Source organism: Eriocheir sinensis, chromosome 32 (genome assembly GCF_024679095.1).
Source record: "Eriocheir sinensis breed Jianghai 21 chromosome 32, ASM2467909v1, whole genome shotgun sequence".
Taxonomy (NCBI): Eukaryota; Metazoa; Arthropoda; class Malacostraca; order Decapoda; family Varunidae; genus Eriocheir; species Eriocheir sinensis.
Window position 1 is genome coordinate 3,017,428 of NC_066540.1, and position 17,787 is coordinate 3,035,214.

Consider the following 17,787-nt stretch of genomic DNA (forward strand, 5'->3'; position numbering starts at 1 on the left):
TCCGGGTATTATTATTATTATTATTATTATTATTATTATTATTATTATTATTATTATTATTATTATCATTATTATTATTGCTACTACTACTACTACTACTACTACTACTACTTATACTACTACTACTACTATTTCTTATACTTCTACTACTACTACTACTATTTCTTATACTTCTACTACTACTACTACTCCTACTACTACTACTATTGTGAATCCTGAAGTGGGAACGAGGTGATAGAAGAGGAGGGGAAAGCAGGGGAAAGGAGGAGTGAGAGGACAGCGGAGGAAAGCGTAGAAGAAAAAAGGGGGAATAGGAGAGAATATTCTTATTGAGAGTGAAGGGGAAAGGAGAGTGGGGAAGTAGGGAGAGGAGCTATTCAACACAATTTCCGCTCCTAGAAAGAATTCCCGACCCAGCGCATACCTCTACATTTTCTTCCTTATTATCGTTGCATTGTGAATAAATGATACACGCGTCATGAGCTCGAAGCTCGCAGCACTTTGACTTGCGAAGAATCGACACTTCCAAAGCTTAACGCCATGTTTTAAGTCGGGCATTACTCCACGACTTGTATACGCAGCCTTATTGAGTAATCATATTAAGAAAAAAAAATAGTTGAAAACATGATCATATGCATTATGAAATTAAGAGACTGGTATTTTCTTTACACTACGGAACATTTATGTTTCAGCTAGATTTTCCAGGTAAGTTTTTATCATAATATAAGTACGAGTTAGAAGGTTGCGTAATAAACTGGAAACACCCCCCGGCGAAATTCATCAGCGGATTCGTTGAACACTTTATAGCGACGTTGGTGCTCCAGGAAAATAGATTGTTGTTGAATAAAGGACCATTTCACACACACACACACACACACACACACACACACACACACACACACACACTGTCATGACCTAGGCTGGGATTACGTTAGGTAGGATTTGCTACAAGTAACGTAGCCAGAGAAGAATGTGCTACCCTGAGCAAACCTAGGCCGACCTTTCACTTACTTTGTGCTTAGAGGAGGGTTAACCAAAGTCACAGTTACAAAAATATCATTAGTATTTAGAATTAAATAGATACAAGTTCCACGTTTACATAAACAACACCGCATCTCCTGTTACATTGAAGTACACTCTCCACTTACACGCTATTATATAACACGCCCAATTATCTTCTTTCTTTCTCTCTCTCTCTCTCTCTCTCTCTCTCTCTCTCTCTCTCTCTCTCTCTCTCTCTCTCTCTCTCTCTCTCTTACCCTTACCACGCCAAGGTATAACCATACAAATCTCTCCACAATCTCCAAACAACAATTCCCGCACACCCCCCCAATTTCCCTACACTCTCCAATACACTATCACCACAACTCTCCACACAATTCAACTAACCCATGTCCACACTCATTCCACTTCTAACCCCACCCGTTTCACCCGACACGTTTCACCTCTCTGCAGCTCAGCTCTGAAGTGATTCCTCTTCCCCTCGTCTCCGATCACCACACCTTTCCCCGCCTCCAATCCTGTGACGTCAGTGCACAGGTGGGCTCTTTCCTCAGGTGTGCCCTCTCGATCCAAGCGGATTAACTTTAATTACTTTTCCTACTCCTCCCTTATCCAAGTGGGCTTTAATAGCTTAATCTACTCCTCACTTCTCCAGGTGTGCTTCTTAATTCTCAACCTTAATCCCTTTCTTATTTCCTGTCTCCACCTTGGTTTTCCATGTGGTCAGATTTTTTTTACATCCCCGCCTACAGCGCCGGTAGGCTTTCTTCAGGGGCCAGATGGTCGGCCCAAGCCCGTCGTTGCGCAGGCAAATTTTTTTTTTATAGTAGCACCAGTTATGCTTGGCTCATGCTGCCCTCCCGGACTCATTCTTGATTCACTGGACGGTTTCTTTTAGAGTCCGGGTTGATGGGTGGTCTTCTGGACAGCATGTGGGTAGTCTTAGGCCACTTGGCGGCAATGGCGGATCCAGCTCCAGGTGAAGGGGGGTTATACAAGATGGGCGCCATACCATACCATACCCATTACACGGGTATAATTTAGACTCCACAGCGATAGGCAAGTCTGAGTGTGAAAGGGCTTTGGGAGTGTTAGTGAACTCTGACCTAAAACTAAGGAAGCAATGTATTAGTGCAAGGAATAGGGGTAACAGGGTATTAGGCTTTATTAACAGGACGGTAACCAACAGGAGTGCAGAGGTCATCCTCAGACTCTATTTAGCGTTAGTTAGGCCACACTTAGATTATGCTGTCCAGTTTTGGTGCCCACACTACAGAATGGACATCAACTTGCTAGAATCAGTTCAGAGGAGGATGACCAAGATGATTCAGGGTCTGAGGAACCTCCCATATCAAAATAGGCTGACACATATAAACTTACAATCACTAGAAAGACGAAGAGTGCGGGGAGATCTGATAGAAGTATTCAAATGGGTCAAGGGTTACAACAAAGACGATATAAGTCAAGTACTGAAAATTAGTCAGCAGGATATAACTCGCAGTAATGGATTTAAATTAGAAAAGTATAGATTTAGGAGAGATATAGGCAAGCATTGGTTTAGTAATAGGGTGGTGTGGGAATGGAATAGACTCAGCAGTCACATAGTGCAGGGACGATAGCTTGTTTTAAGAGTAGACTGGATAGCTACATGGACGAGGACGACAGGTGGCAATGAGGTGTGGGTGCAGTAAGGAGACAGGGTACTGGAGCGTACGCCCGTACCGAAGGTAAACGAGGATCAAACCTCAACCTGTAATCCCTGAAACTGCACCTCACCCATCGTGAGTAGTGGGGGGGATTCTGGGGCTGCCCTGTGTAGGCCACCCGGCCTCTTGCAGTTTCCCTATGTTCTTATGTTCTTATATTCTTATGTTCCTCTTTTTCAACCTCCCTCCCCCCACCCATTCTTCCCCTTATTCCATTCTTACCTTGAGCCGTTTCCATTTCCCTCGTCTTTCTTCCCTTTCCCTCTTCCTCTCTGTCCACCTCCATGAACTTCTCCTATTACCCTCGACCCCCCTCTTTATCCCTCCACCCCATTAACTCCTTCCCTTTCGTCTTTCCCCACCATCTCCTCCCTCCTTTAATCACTTATCTTCCTCCCCCACTTTCCTCACCCCTCTCCTCCTCATCGCAACTCACCCCACTTTCTCTCCCCACCAGATCGCATTGCTCCCGCCATGATGATCGCCGGGGTGGAAGTGGGAGAGGCCGGCGGTTCACCCTCGTTCCTCTACCTCCAAAGCTACCTCCTCCCTCTCATCGTCATCCTCCAGCTCTTCTCCCCCACCTCGGCCGTTCGTCTTCAGCCTGTGGATCGTGATGGTGAGTACGTATAAGGGAGGGGTGAGGAAGAAAGGGAAAGGGAGGGAAGGCAAGTAAAGGGAAGGGAAGGAGTGGGAAGAGTCAAAATTAATCAAAGAAAGCAAGAAAATTCAGATAAAAAATATCACATAATGTAAGGAAAGATAAGAGTAAAGTAGGCAAAGAAAGGAAAGGAAAGGGACAAGGAGATAAAGAAAAAAAACATGACACTGATATTCGGTTAAAAGAGAAGCAAACAACAGATACAACAGTAATAGGGAAGGGAAGGAATAGGAAGATAAGGGCATGGGTTGGAAAGGGAAAAGGTGGGGAGGGGAGGGAAGATCAGTAAAGTGTATAGTTGGAGAGGAAAGGAAAGGGATGGAAGTCAAAAGAAAGGACAGGGAGGGCAGGGTAGAGGAATAGAGGAAAATATATGAAAGGGAAACAAAGGATAGCTAGGGAAGGGAATGCACGGGAAGGAGAGGAAAGGAACACAAAGGAACACAAAGGAAGAACAAACAACAGCAGACCTGCTGGTCCTTACGAGGTTGTTTGTGACAAGCTACATTAACTATCTAATCAAAGGTGGAAGATGAAGGACAGCAAAGGCGAAGGCTGCTCCCCACCCCCCCTCCCTCCAGCCAAAGCTGGCAGGAAAGAAAAAAGAACCATGCAGCATGGAAAAACTGCATGGAAATTATGTAGGAAAGAGGAAAGAGCTACCATTACTGCTACCACTAACCGGGCGATAAAAGCGGACAAGGACACCAGTATTCGAAAGAACTTAACGTTATTACGACAATGAGTAATATCTTAGTTGCTGGTTGGATTCAAAACACTTGTCTAATCTATTCTTGAAGGCCGTAAATGTTGCACTATCAACGACATCACAGGGTAGAGAGTTCCAAACATTAACAACTCGTTTGAAGAAAAAGTGTTTAGCTTCGTGCGAGGAGAATCTTTTACCACTTATCTTTAAATTGTGATTTCTTCTTGTTCTATTTGATCGATCAATTGTAAAGTAATCTTCCGCATTAATATCACTGAATCCTTTAAACATTTTAAACACTTCTATTAGATCGCCTCGCATTCTTCGTTTTGATAGGCTGAATTAATTTACTTCTTTAAGCCTTTGTTCATATGAAAAATTTCTCAACCTAGGAATCATTTTTGTTACTTTTCGTTGGACCCGTTCCAACTTTTCTATGTCTTTTCTGTAGTAGGGAGACCAAAACTGTACACAATAATCTAGACGGGGTCGAACCAACGAATTATACAGTTTTAATATTACTTTTTCCGATTTATTATTAAAGACTCGTCCGATGAAGCCAACCAATTTGTTTGCAGTTTTAACTACCTCTGAACAATGCTGACCGGGCTTTGAATCGCTTGATATAGTGATTCCAAGATCCTTTTCTTTACTTACTGCAGAAAGTTGTTGGCCATTCATTACGTACCGAACGCGATTGTTATTTTTTCCGATGTGCAACACTTTACATTTGTCAACGTTAAATTTAATTTGCCATTGATTGGCCCAACGTGCAAGTCGATCCAGATCTGATTGTAAAGCTTCTTCGTCGAGTGTCGCAGTTACTTTACTAGCAATTTTTGTGTCATCAGCAAATTTTGATACTTTGCAAGTGAGCCCATCATCGATATCATTAACATAAATTAAGAAGAGCATGGGGCCATGCACTGATCCTTGAGGTACGCCGCTTTTGACATCGAGCCAGTTAGATGTAACACCGTTTAGAACTACTCTCTTTTTCCGCTCTGAGAGCCAGTCCGCAAGCCAATTGTGAATGTTACCCGAGATACCGTGCACCAGTAGTTTGTCTGGACCAGGAGCTTTGCTTACTTTAATATTTTCAATTGTGCGTAAAATGTCACTTTCTACGATGAGCACGCCACTTAACATCTTTTCGGCCCTTCTAACCTCCGGCGGTTGAGGTGATAAACAATCTTCGTCGGTAAATACGGATGCGAAAAAGTTATTTAGGATTGTAGCCATTTCATTTTCATCGTTCGTGTGGTTACTATTATCATTTGCAAGTGGTCCGATACCACAAGTGAGTGACTTTTTATTATTTACATAGCTAAAAAAAAATTTAGGATTAGATTTACTTGTTTCCGCTATATATTCTTCAAGATTTTTCTTGCTTAGTTTTATTAATTTCTTGGTTTCGCGGCGAATTCTGTCCAACTCTAGTTTGTCAGCCTCGCTCTGAGTTGATATGTATCTACTGTATACGCATTTTTTAAGAGATAGGCTATTTTGAATTTCGTTATTCCACCATTTGGGTTTCTTCTTAGAAGCTGAACGTCTGTTACGATAGGGTACGCATATGCTTATGGCATTGTTCAATATTGGGGTGAAGGCCCTCCAAGATTTATCAATATCTGTTTCCGCCGTGATTTCAGTCCAGTCAGAATTATTTAGAATTGATCGGAGTCTTACGAAATTCGCTCTCTGATAATCAGGCACCTTTTCTTTACTAGGAGTTACTATACTTTCTTTCATATTGATGCTGAATGTGATTGTTCGGTGATCGCTAAAACTAAAAATTGGACCAACATTTACTTCGTTAACTAGATCAGCTGTCGTTGAAAAGATAAGGTCAAGTATATTATTTTCCCGAGTCGGTTCTTGAACGTGTTGATGCAAATCACTTTCTAGTAAATTTGTGTATAGGTCGAGCCCTGTATGACAGTTCAACGGTTCACCCCATCTTTTCACTGGCAAGTTAAAGTCCCCAACAATTACTGCCTCGCAACTGCTACTTGTTTCTAATAATAATTCACTTAATGCGTGGTCGATATCAAGAGTCTGCCTTGGCGGTCTGTAGATAAGTCCAATTACTATTTTACGAGAAAGTTTATGAAAAGAAAGGAGGGAAGGGGAGCGGTTGGGGTCAAGGGAAGGGAAGGCTATTTCAAAGTATAAAAAAATGTATGGGGAAATGTTGTGTTACATCAGGTGAGGTGTGATACAGGTGTTGCGAGTGTGATAGAGAGGATTTTGGAGAGAGGGGTAGGAGGATGGGAAGGGATGTAACGAAGAGGAAAGTAAGTGGGTTTATAGATTTAGGAGAGATATAGGCTATAGATTTATGAGAGATATAGGCAAGCATTGGTTTTAGTGTGATAGAGAGGATTTTGGGGAGAGGGGTAGGAGGATGGGAAGGGATGTAACGAAGAGGAAAGTGAGTTTATAGATTTAGGAGAGATATAGGCTATATATTTAGGAGAGATATAGGCAAGCATTGGTTTAGTAATAGGGTGGTGGGGGAATGGAATAGACTCAGCAATCACATAATTAGTGCAGGGACGATAGCTTGTTTTAAGAGTAGACTGGATAGCTATATGGACGAGGACGACAGGTGGCAGTGAGGTGTGGGTGCAGTAAGGTGACGGGGTACTGGATGCGTGCCTAGTACCGCCGGTATAACGAGGATCAAGCCTCTACCTGTAACCCCTGTAACTACACCTCACCCACCGTGAGAAGTGGGGGGGATTCTGGAGCTGTGTAGGCCACCCGGCCTCTTGCAGTTTCCCTGTGTTCTTATGTTCTTCTTATGTTCTTATGGGTTAGGAGGATAGGAAGGAGTGGAAAGAAAAAGGAACAGTAAGAAATGGAAGTGGAGATAAAAATAGATGGTTTGACAATAGTTTAGACCAAAGAACAAAATAGTAGAGAAAATATAGAAAGGAAGCAATGATAAAAGCATTGGAAAAGATGGGAGCATTGATAATGTATTAACGTAAACAATGAAGGGTGTTAAGCAAAGAAGAGAGAAGGAATGGAAAAAGAAAAAAAAGAATGAAAGTAAGAAAAAATGGTATGAAAAAATAGAAGAAAGAAAGGTTTGAAGGAAAGGAGGAAAAAAGTGGCTTAGGGAATAGTTGACGAAGGTAATGAAGAAATCGAAGTTAAGTGAGGTCGTTGAGATTTTATTAGGTTAGGTAAGGTTAATATTATTCATTTACCAGGTCAACAGGTCATTGGGTCAGAAGGTCAGGTCACTATTTCACGTCCCGCACTGGTCTTTGTTTTCTTCTTACATCGGATTTCAATATTCCTTTATCGACAAGATATACATTGCTAGTGACCGTGTGTGTGTGTGTGTGTGTGTGTGTGTGTGTGTGTGTGTGTGTGTGTGTGTGTTTACTTGGTCACATATATAATCATACAACTGGTATTTTTTTGCATCTATTAAGTTTTCAGTGTCGGTATTACTTAAATTTTATTTTTACTATTATATTTTGTTTACTTTTTCAGTTTTAATTTCTTGTAATGTAATATTATTGTTTAACTTCTCTATTTGTTCATTACATTCCTTATTTATCAGTTTTGCTGTCACAAGTATTGTCACCATTACTCTTTCTTGCATCCTCACCCTTGCTCCAGTGGGCGTCTTTGCCTTGTACTCTTTTCCTCTGCTCAGGTAAGTCCCTCAAATCAGGGGGTTTACCTGAGGGCTCAAGGGACGCCGGTAAACAAACAAACACCAATACCGCCGAGAGAGAGAGAGAGAGAGAGAGAGAGAGAGAGAGAGAGAGAGAGAGAGAGAGAAAATTGATAAAAAGACGAAAAGGCTGCGAGACAAGAAGCAGGAATAAGTGGGAGGAGGAGGAGGGCAGACTCTCTCTCTCTCTCTCTCTCTCTCTCTCTCTCTCTCTCATGTAGTTTTTCGTAATGCCGCCACCAGGACGCCATCCCGTAAGCGTGGAGGAAGCAGAACATGAACACTCAGGAAAATATCGAAGGGAGCGAACGCAACACACGACGTGTGCAACACAACACACAACACACGCTGCGCCTTAAAGTGACGCAACACACATTTACAGTGAACCTAATGGCTGCCTTACCGTGCCGGGCGCCTTAAACAGCATGTGGCGAGCATTGTGTAGGTAATGAACATACCTGAGTGATAATGTTAATTCTCGTGAGTGTGCGCTAGACATAGTATATTCGACCTCCTCTTATCCTATATATGTACACGACTTGCCTCTCAAATATTACACACACACACACACACACACACTAAAAACAATCAGAACCCTTACTCCCCCTCCTCCCCCCTTAAAAATTAAGGTATGAAAATGAACAAATTTTATAACCAAAATATAAATGCAAGATGTTAAAGACTTACGCCTAGAGCCAGCCTTTCCTCCTCCCGCCCAGTCCTCCCATCGTGGTCCCTGGCGGGCAATAACCAAAACAGCCTCCTCCAGCCCTCCCCCTTCTTACCTCCCCCTCCCGTCCTTCTTCAACCCTCTTCCTCCTCCTCTTCTCCCCATCCTCACGCCCCCTTCACGCTCTTCTTCAGCCTTCCCCTCTTCTCGCCCTTCTTCAGCCCTCCTCCTCCTCCTTCCACCCTCCTCTCTCCCTTCTTCAGTCCTCTTTTCTCCTCCCGCCCTAGTCTCGGTTGCCGGAATTGGGTCCTTCATCTGGTGCCATCTGGTGGCCCTGGTGGATCTACCAAAAATAAATATGCATGCGGCGTACGTTCAAATATTTTTTCTTACTAGTTTTTTGCTATTATTTAGAAATCACATTTTTCTCATAGCTACGGTATAGAGACAAATGACTTACTAGTGGTATTAAAGAAACGAGGATATTTATATATATTTTTTCCCACATAAACAATCGTCACATGCTCTATGTTGTTCCTTTAAAGTTCCATATAGTGAGTGTAATATTATAAGATGCTAAAGATATATGTATTATGATTTAAATTAGAAAAATGAAATAATTATAGTACTTGCTGCCGCCAGCGTACGATATGTTTAGTAGCAGTGTAAACAACCTCCTGAACCATGACCAAGACCTCCCGCGCTCTGATTGGAGGGACACAGGAATGCATCGTGTGTGAAGCAGCGGCGTGCCAGCCTGAGGCATGCTAAGTGGCAAAATTTTCAACACTACCTTCCACCACTACCATGATGATTTTGGGACCATGACACCATGCCAGACTTGTTTGACTTCTCCTTTGTTGCGTGAAGGAAATACCTGCCAAGAGGCCGCACTAATGCAACCCACGGGATTGGGTTTTGGAGGATATGTCGATGAATGCTCTTATTTTGCCAACAATAATCATTATAACGACATGAATAATGTACAGCACTCAGATTTTTTTTATTTTTATGTAAACATGATAGTGACCATTACAACTGATATTTTGCTAGTTTAGTACATAAAATGTTCAATTAAGCCTTGCTGGACCCCAGCACGCCGCAGTGCTTGGCTCTGGCAGCGGCTCCAGCAGGGCCACCAGATGGCAGGTCAGTTCAGTGAAGAACCCAATTGAGAAGAGAAAATTTGAGAAAACGGAGGTAGGAGGGAATACGAAGATGGGGAGGAGGGTTGGTGGTAAGGAGGAAGATGAAGGGGAGGGTGGATGAGGAGGTGTTGGAGAGGAGGGGTGGGCAGAGGTGCTGGGTATGGAAGATGGGACAAGGCGTGGGTTATGGTGGGAAGTAAGAAGAGATAAGAGGGGGGGAAATACGGATAGGTAAAGGCAAAGGGTAGATAGATAGAGTCGATGGGTAGGAAGGAGAGGAGGACAGGGAAAAGGTTATGAGGAAAAAGGGGACAGGAAGAGGGTCCTGGGGGGAGACGTAAAAAATATCAGAAATAGTGGAAGTAACACACACACACACACACACACACACACACACACACACACACACACACACCGGAATGAGAAAAACAGTAAAAGGAGACTAAGCTGATCACTAAAGACACGCCGCCCACAGACAAACACAGAAAAAAAGTGATGCTTATAGTGGAGAGAGAGAGAGAGAGAGAGAGAGAGAGACTTAATAACAAAGTTTGCGCGAGAGTACCGTGGAACACCCACCCACCTGATACATGATGGTGAGGAAGACAGATTAATGAGGGAACTTGACGACGGTGATTCTCTCTCTCTCTCTCTCTCTCTCTCTCTCTCTCTCTCTCTCTCTCTCCCCTTGTTATCGTGATCAGCTTAATTGGAAAACTTTTCTGATTTGTCATGTTATTTTGTAGCATTTGGATAACGCACAGCTCAAATATTCATCATTAGGTGGATAAAAAGTAGACGACAAACGAAAAGTCATAAAAAAAAAGATGGCCAAAGCCAAGGACTGAGCAGAAGTATTTCAAATCATGACGCATAAAAAATAATTGATTTAAAAATGATGAACCAGAATAAAAATGAATGACAAAAGAAGAAGAAAAGTGAGAAAGGTGTTTAGGGAAAGGCGAAATGAAATAAGCAAATGAGATGAATTAAAGATCAGATATACGTGCCTCCTCCTCCTTCTCCTCCTCTTCCTCCTCCTCCTACTACTACTACTAATCGTTTTCCTTAACTTCAAATAGTCTTGTACTCATTTCATCCCTCTATCTTCTTCCATCCGTACTCTTCTTCTGCGCTCATTTCCTTCTCTTCCATTTTCCCCGGTAAAGAATCCAGGTCAAGAATTCAATAGCATATAAATAGCCCGTAACATGCTAATTCCGCATTTAAAAACACAGGAGGTGCCGAAAGTGATTCGTTTTTTTTATTTATCAAGCTTGCCGATCATATCCTATTAAAAGCTGTCCTTCCTTCAACTGGGATAAATAGCTATCATGGATGGCAGCCCCAATCACCACCACCACCACCAGCAACATCATAGTTATCATCCTCTCTCTCATACTCCATCGTATCCGAATTTCCAGGGTTGGCGGTTTAAACCAAATGGTTTAAACTAAAAAAAAAAAAAAAAGTGGTTTAAACCAACTAATAAAACCATTTTTTTATTTTGTGTGTATCTTTGTTAGTTTCATCAATATTGTGGTTTTAACTATATGTACCATTTTCAGTATGTACAGCAGGGTTGGCGGTTTAAACCAGGGGTGTCAAACTCAAAACCCTTCGAGGGCCAATTCATACTCTGAAGTGCCGTCATGGGGGCCAACAAGGGTAGAAAATACATTAACAAGATTGAAGTTACCGTGATACCGCGGGCCATTAATGACTATTCCCCGTGTCATGAGTTTGACACCCCTGGTTTAAACAAAAAAACATCAATAAAACCAGTGTTTTTTGTGTGTATCTTAGTAGTTTTCATCAGGTATTGTGGTTTTAACTATGTGTGGTTTTAAATTTTTAATTATGCACAGTCATTTTACTAATACGAGCATGAAAACATCAGTTGGTAAACTCAAATCTCTATTCAAATGCAGTAACGTCAAAGTAATTGAAAACATAATTTTGGTACATCATATGTAAATAAATAAATAAATAAATATATTTGCCACTTCACACTGTCGTCTGTGGACTGTAAATTGTACATACGTACAGTGTGTGTATGCAAAGCTGGCCATTGTTGTTCTGAGTCATAGGGTTGAAAAAAAAACGGGTTTTAAATAAAAAAATAAGTTTTTTTTGGGGGGGGAGGGGCTTTTGTTTGGGGGGGTTAATATTTTTTTGTTTATTCTTCGTATTTATATGTAAATCAATTTAACTAAGCAATTAAAAAGTAGTCAAGGGTAAAATAAAAGGTGTGAAGTGTTATCTGAAGGATAGACACTTGTTTAGGTCCTGTTGATACAGGTTGTTAACTTGTACTGTACAGGCAACGAACGGGTGAGGCTTGACTACCGGTCACTCAGCACTCCTCAGTGCTTCAGTCTCTCCGTGTCGTGAGTGAGAGGATCACACTGTTTAATTGTTGTGCTTAGCGGGGCACTCTGGTGCGGTTAGTAATTACCCTAATATATATTTAGTATAAATTATAGTTAAGAGTCAGAGAGAAGAAAAGTAGTGCTGTTTCCTGTGTGTGTGTGTGTGTGTGTGTGTGTGTTATCACTTAGACCAGGGTTTTTTGACCTGGGGTACGCGTACCCCAGGGGTCGTGAGGGTTAGGGGCCTGGCCGCCCACTGACTTGTATTGTACGCGTACTGGACAGGGAGAGAAGCGCGAGGTGTGGTCGGGCACACACCACGCGACAGTCGTGAACGGTGAACTGGAGATTGGTGTTGCTGCTTTATGGCAGATTGGTCCCTTTGTGGCGACTGTCTTTACTGATATAGTAATTTCGGAATGCTGTGTCGCTTTCAGTAACACTATTATCGCATACTGTGTGGCATTGGCAACTATAAGATTGAGCCCTGACTTATTCTTAATGGAAAAGGTTGATGAAATAGAAAACACTAGTTTTTCATGTGTACGAAGTGGTGTTGTGCGAAACGATTTGCTATAGCGGCGATATATAGTCACGATGTAAGATGGCTTTAATTTAAGTGTGATTTGTGGTGTGACTGAATGATATGGCTGGGTGTAGTGTGGAGTATCCGAGTATGGTTTGCCTTGGTTAAACCGTGTTTTAGTGTGATGGTTGTGTGATGATGTGTCAGGTGTGTCAAAGCAAAAACTAGAACACAAACAAATAAGATGAAGAAAAAAAAAACCTGTTTGATGTTATTTATATATATTTTTGGAAGATCTTTATGGATTTTACTTTCTTATTTCATGTACATATATGGACTTTATTTATCAATAGGAAATAAAACAAAATTATATGTAAAAAATTATATGTAAAATATTCTCTCTCTTACAACTCTTTTAGCACGGGACTGGAAAATTAGAAGAGGTCTTTCCTGTTTTACTACTCTTTGACATTGCAATTAAAAAGCATGTTAGAAAAGCTGCATTTTGCCTCTTTTACAGATTGTATGAAGATCAAATGAATATATTGCTAAATCCATCTCTAAATCTATATACAATTCCTTTTCAAACTCATATATGTATATACGGATAGAATTACTGGAATAAAATTACTGGAAAGCAAAAAAAAAAAAAAGGATTAAACCAAAAAAAAACATGGTTTAAACCAAAGAGACCTGATTTAAACCAAAAAAAATGGTTTAAACAAATTAAAACATGGTTTAAAAAAAATTGGTTTAAACCAAAAAACCTGGTTTAAAAAAAACTGGTTTAAAAAAAACGTTTTTTGTTTTTATTTGAAGAATTTTTTTTTCAACCCTGCAAATTTCCTTTTCCTCCGGCTCTTGTTTCCTTTTTCCTCTTTTTATTTTCGCTTTGTTTTCTTTCTTCTATTGTTTTCTTCTTCTTCTTCTTCTTCTTCTTCTTCTTTTTCTTCTTCTTCTTCTTCTTCAACACCTTATTAATCCTTGTTTATCCTCACTTTCGTCACCACTTCTTGAGTTTCCTCCTCCTCCTCCTCCCTCTCCTCCTGCAGTGGATCTCATATCGCATGGCCTAATATCTTCATTCAGGAAGAAATATACGGTTGGCTGGCACTGAGCCGAACGTAGGGGTGCCGGGGTCTTGGGAGGAGAGGAAGGGGTGGAAGGGAAGGGAAGGGGAAGGAAGGGCAGTGTAGTGAATGTATGTGAGACATGCTAACATTTTAGTTATGGATTGGGTTCTGAGGTGGGGAGATGAAGGGTATGGAAGGGAAAAGGAAAGGAGTGAGGGGACGGGAGAGAAAAGGAAAGTAAGGAAGACGGATGTAAAGACATTATGTGTGGGTGGGTCTGGGGTGACATATCGATGAGGGAGAGAGGCTGAAGAGAGTGTGAGAAGATAATGAGGAGGAGGAAAGTGAAATACGCGCACCCAACAACCCTACACAAGACGGACTGAGTAGCCACGTTTCTTAGCCAGTAGGAGGTATTGTACTTATTGTATTTCGCAGAGAATACATCTTAAAAAGTCACATATTATTAGTATCGTTTTCTTGTGCAGAACACTGAATAAACAACAGAATCAGAATATGAAAATATGTTCATATTTTATGCGACAACTGCGGTTAGCTAGGCGCTAAAAGCCTGCATCAAAACAACACCGCATATGCAACTACATCAATGGTTGAAGATCTCTCTCTCTCTCTCTCTCTCTCTCTCTCTCTCTCTCTCTCTCTCTATATATTTGTATTTTTATATTAATATATATATATATATATATATATATATATATATATATATATATATATATATATATATATATATATATATATATATATATATATATATATATATATATATATATATATACTTCATCTTTCCCACCTCTCCTTAATCCTGATGCCAGCACCGCCGTCTCATCTGTCTCTAAGACTGAACTCTTCTCTCAAACTTTCTTTAAAAACTCTACTCTGGACGATTCTGGGCATATTCATCCTACTCATTCCCCCTCTGACTCATTTATGACTGTTATTAATATTCTTAAGAATGACGTTTTTTATCCCCACTTTTACCTCAATCCTCAGAAGGCTTATGGACCTGATGGAGTGCTTCCTATTGTCCTTAAGAACTGGGCTTCAGTGCTCTCTACCTTTCAAGTATGACCGTTGCAATCCCTCAAACTACCGTCCTATAGCTTTACTTTCCTGTCTTTCTAAAGCTTTTGAATCAGTCCTTAACCGGAAGATTCTTAAGCATCTATCCACTTCTGACCTTTTATCTGATCGCCAGTATGGATTCCGCAAGGGGCGTTCTACTGGTGAGCTTGCCTTCCTAACTGACTCCTGGTCATCGTCTCTTAGCCGTTTCGGTGAAACTTTTGCTGTTGCCATTCACATATCAAAAGCCTTTGATAGGGTTTGGCACAAATCTTTGTTTTCTAAATTGCCCTTCTATGGATTCTATCCTTCTCTCTGTAATTTCATCTCCATTTTCCTTTCCGGCCGTTCTATCTCTGCTGTAGTAGACGGTCACTGTTCTTCCCCTTAATTAACCTATTAACAGTGGTGTCCCGCGGGGCTCTGTCTTATCTCTCACTCTGTTGTTCATTGATGATCTTTCCAAAACAAACTGCATTATCCACTCGTACGCCGATGACTCTACTCTGCACTATTCAACATCTTTTAATAGAAGACCCTTTCAACAGGATCTGCATGATTTCAGGCTGGAGGCCGCAGAACGCTTAATCTCGGACCTTACTATCATATCTTTTTGGGGCAAGAAGAGCTTGGTTCCTTCAACGCCTCAAAAACTCAGTTTCTCCACTTATCAACTCGACACAATCTTTCAAACACCTTTTCTCTATTCTTCGATAACACTCAGCTGTCACCTTCTACAAAAAAGCATCCTTTTTCTATCCTTAATTCAAAATCCCAACTGGAAACTTCACATCTCCTCTCTCTTCCTCGAGGTTGGGCTTTCTGTATTGTCTCCGCCAGGTCTTTTCCCTCTTACAGATGCTCTTCATATACAAGGGTCATGTCCGCCCTCGTATGGAATATGCATCTCATGTGTGCGGGGGCTCCATACACACAGCTCTCTTGGACAGTAGAGCAGTGGTTCCCAACCTTTTTTCTGCCGTTTCCCCCTTCAGCCAGATCAACGATCCGGATTCCCCCCTTCGTGTGGACTAGGAAAAAAAAAAATTTCTCAGTAACACAAATAACATAATAAACAAATAGAAGCCAAACACAAAATGTACTTGCTTAATAACACGAATCGATCAATCAATAGCCCTGACGCCCCGTTTCCGCCGGGAACACCCTCCAAGGGGGCGGCCTTGACAGAAGAGTCTCCAGTTTTCCCTCTCCAAACATACATTTCTCGCTCATCTAAGTTCTCGCCTCCATTTTTGACCCCTCTCTTTTATGTATTCCACAACTCTTTCGTAATATAAATGTTGATTTTTGTTTCTATGTATTGAAGAAAAGTCAATTACGCATTCTACGAAACTTTTATTTCAGTCAACTAATTTCTAGTAATTTTTATTTCCCTCAGGTTACATTTCCCCCTTGGAATCCTGAAATTTCCCCCAGGGGGAAGTTTAACCCAGGTTGGGAAATGCTGGAGTTGTGTCTAAGGGCCGCTTTCACAGTCGTCTGGTACACACGCTAACGAAAGGCCATACCAACCTGGTAACAGGCATTGCCATTGCCTCGATCCGCTTTCAGAGTCGTTGTTTTCATGGTATCAGCGATCAGCAACGTGGTGACGATCATGAAAAGACGAAGGCGCCTGATTCAGCAGTGCTGATATGCCCAAGCGGCGGGAAATGTCTACATTACATCAGCTGAGCGGAGGATTAGGAAGGATAAAAGTGAAATATAAACGTACAGAAAGTAAACGTGAAGAATGAATTTAAATAATAACTGTGATGAATAAATATGACGAAAAAATGTGGTGTATCGCTGCAATACACCGCTCAAATCTGCTAATAGCCTAATATTTCTCAGGCATAATATGTGTAATAATGGTGATAAGTATTAAAGGTCTATTATTTAGCAGATGTCGACAAGACAGACTCTTCCCCTTTATTCATTACAGTTGTTCTCATTCATTCTTCACACTTATTTTAGTAGACTTCACATGTATTTTTTTACATAATAGGGCTGATTTTATTATTCATTGTACATTGTACATTTCATGGTATGCCCTATGCATACATATATTACATAGGCTATCTAGAATTATACGAGAGTTTGACCAAGAAAGCATAACAGGTGAATAATGGTGTATAAGTATAAAAGTCCTCTCTTCCTCATTGTTGTGTACTTTTTCAATAATAAATCATCAATCAATCAAATAGAAATTCTCAGCAGGACGCTTGCTGGTCAGCAAGTGAAGTGAGTTCATGTCATTCAAATTCTTCATTTTTTTTTTCATACTACCATTGAAGCCGTAACGTGTTGCTGTACCGTTTAGTATTTTTTAATATCTATTTAAAGAGATAACATAACCACTTGTGAGGAAGAATTTGTGTTATTTTCTACTTAATTACATTGGTAAACTCCAGTGGGGAGCCCCCGCGGCTACCAGAGCTGCGTGTCCAGAGGTTCCAATCGCTGGTACTGATTGACGCGAAAAGCGCCTCGAAAGCCGACTGTGACAGCTGATTTCTTGTTGGTGACTACAACTGCCGCTCATTGGTAACGATCAACACAAACGAAAATGACTGAAATCAGCCCTAAGGCTCTTCGTGTCATCAGCTCCACACCTCTTACTGACAGCTTTTTACCTCGTAAAATCCGCCACCATGTTGAATCTCTATAATCAATCGATATTTTCATGTTGACTGCTATTTTGAGCTCGTTAACTTCATGCCTCCTCCCCTCCCGCGCCCCCGCTGCACTCGAATTTCTACTCTAGCTCTTCCCTATATTGTCCAAACACCTTATGCGAGAGATGATACGCATCTTCATTCTTTTATCCATTACTCTGGTAGACTCTGGAACAGCCTTACGATGTCTATATTTCCTCCTGCCTATAACTTGACCTCTTTCAAGAAGTGTGAATCAAGACACCTCTCCACCCGAAATTAACCTTTATTGTGGCCACTCATAACTTTTCTCTTTTATAGGAGCAGTGATTAGCGAGCTTTTTTCTACACTTTCTTTTTGTTTCCCTTGAGTTGCTTCCTTTGCTATAATATATATATATATATATATATATATATATATATATATATATATATATATATATATATATATATATATATATATATATATATATATATATATAT

At 40.9% G+C, this 17,787-nt stretch overlaps 1 protein-coding gene across 1 annotated transcript in view; it reads left to right on the plus strand.

The window, feature by feature from the left end:
• The first annotated feature begins 2,555 nt into the window (after positions 1 to 2,555).
• The window catches only part of LOC127006410 (relaxin receptor 2-like), a 147,676-nt gene continuing 132,444 nt past the window's right edge, over positions 2,556 to 17,787 (plus strand). The window contains exon 1 of the mRNA XM_050876364.1: positions 2,556 to 3,327. Coding sequence (XP_050732321.1) covers positions 3,183 to 3,327 — 145 coding nt within the window. The 5' untranslated portion in view covers positions 2,556 to 3,182. The remainder of the gene's footprint in view (positions 3,328 to 17,787) is intronic.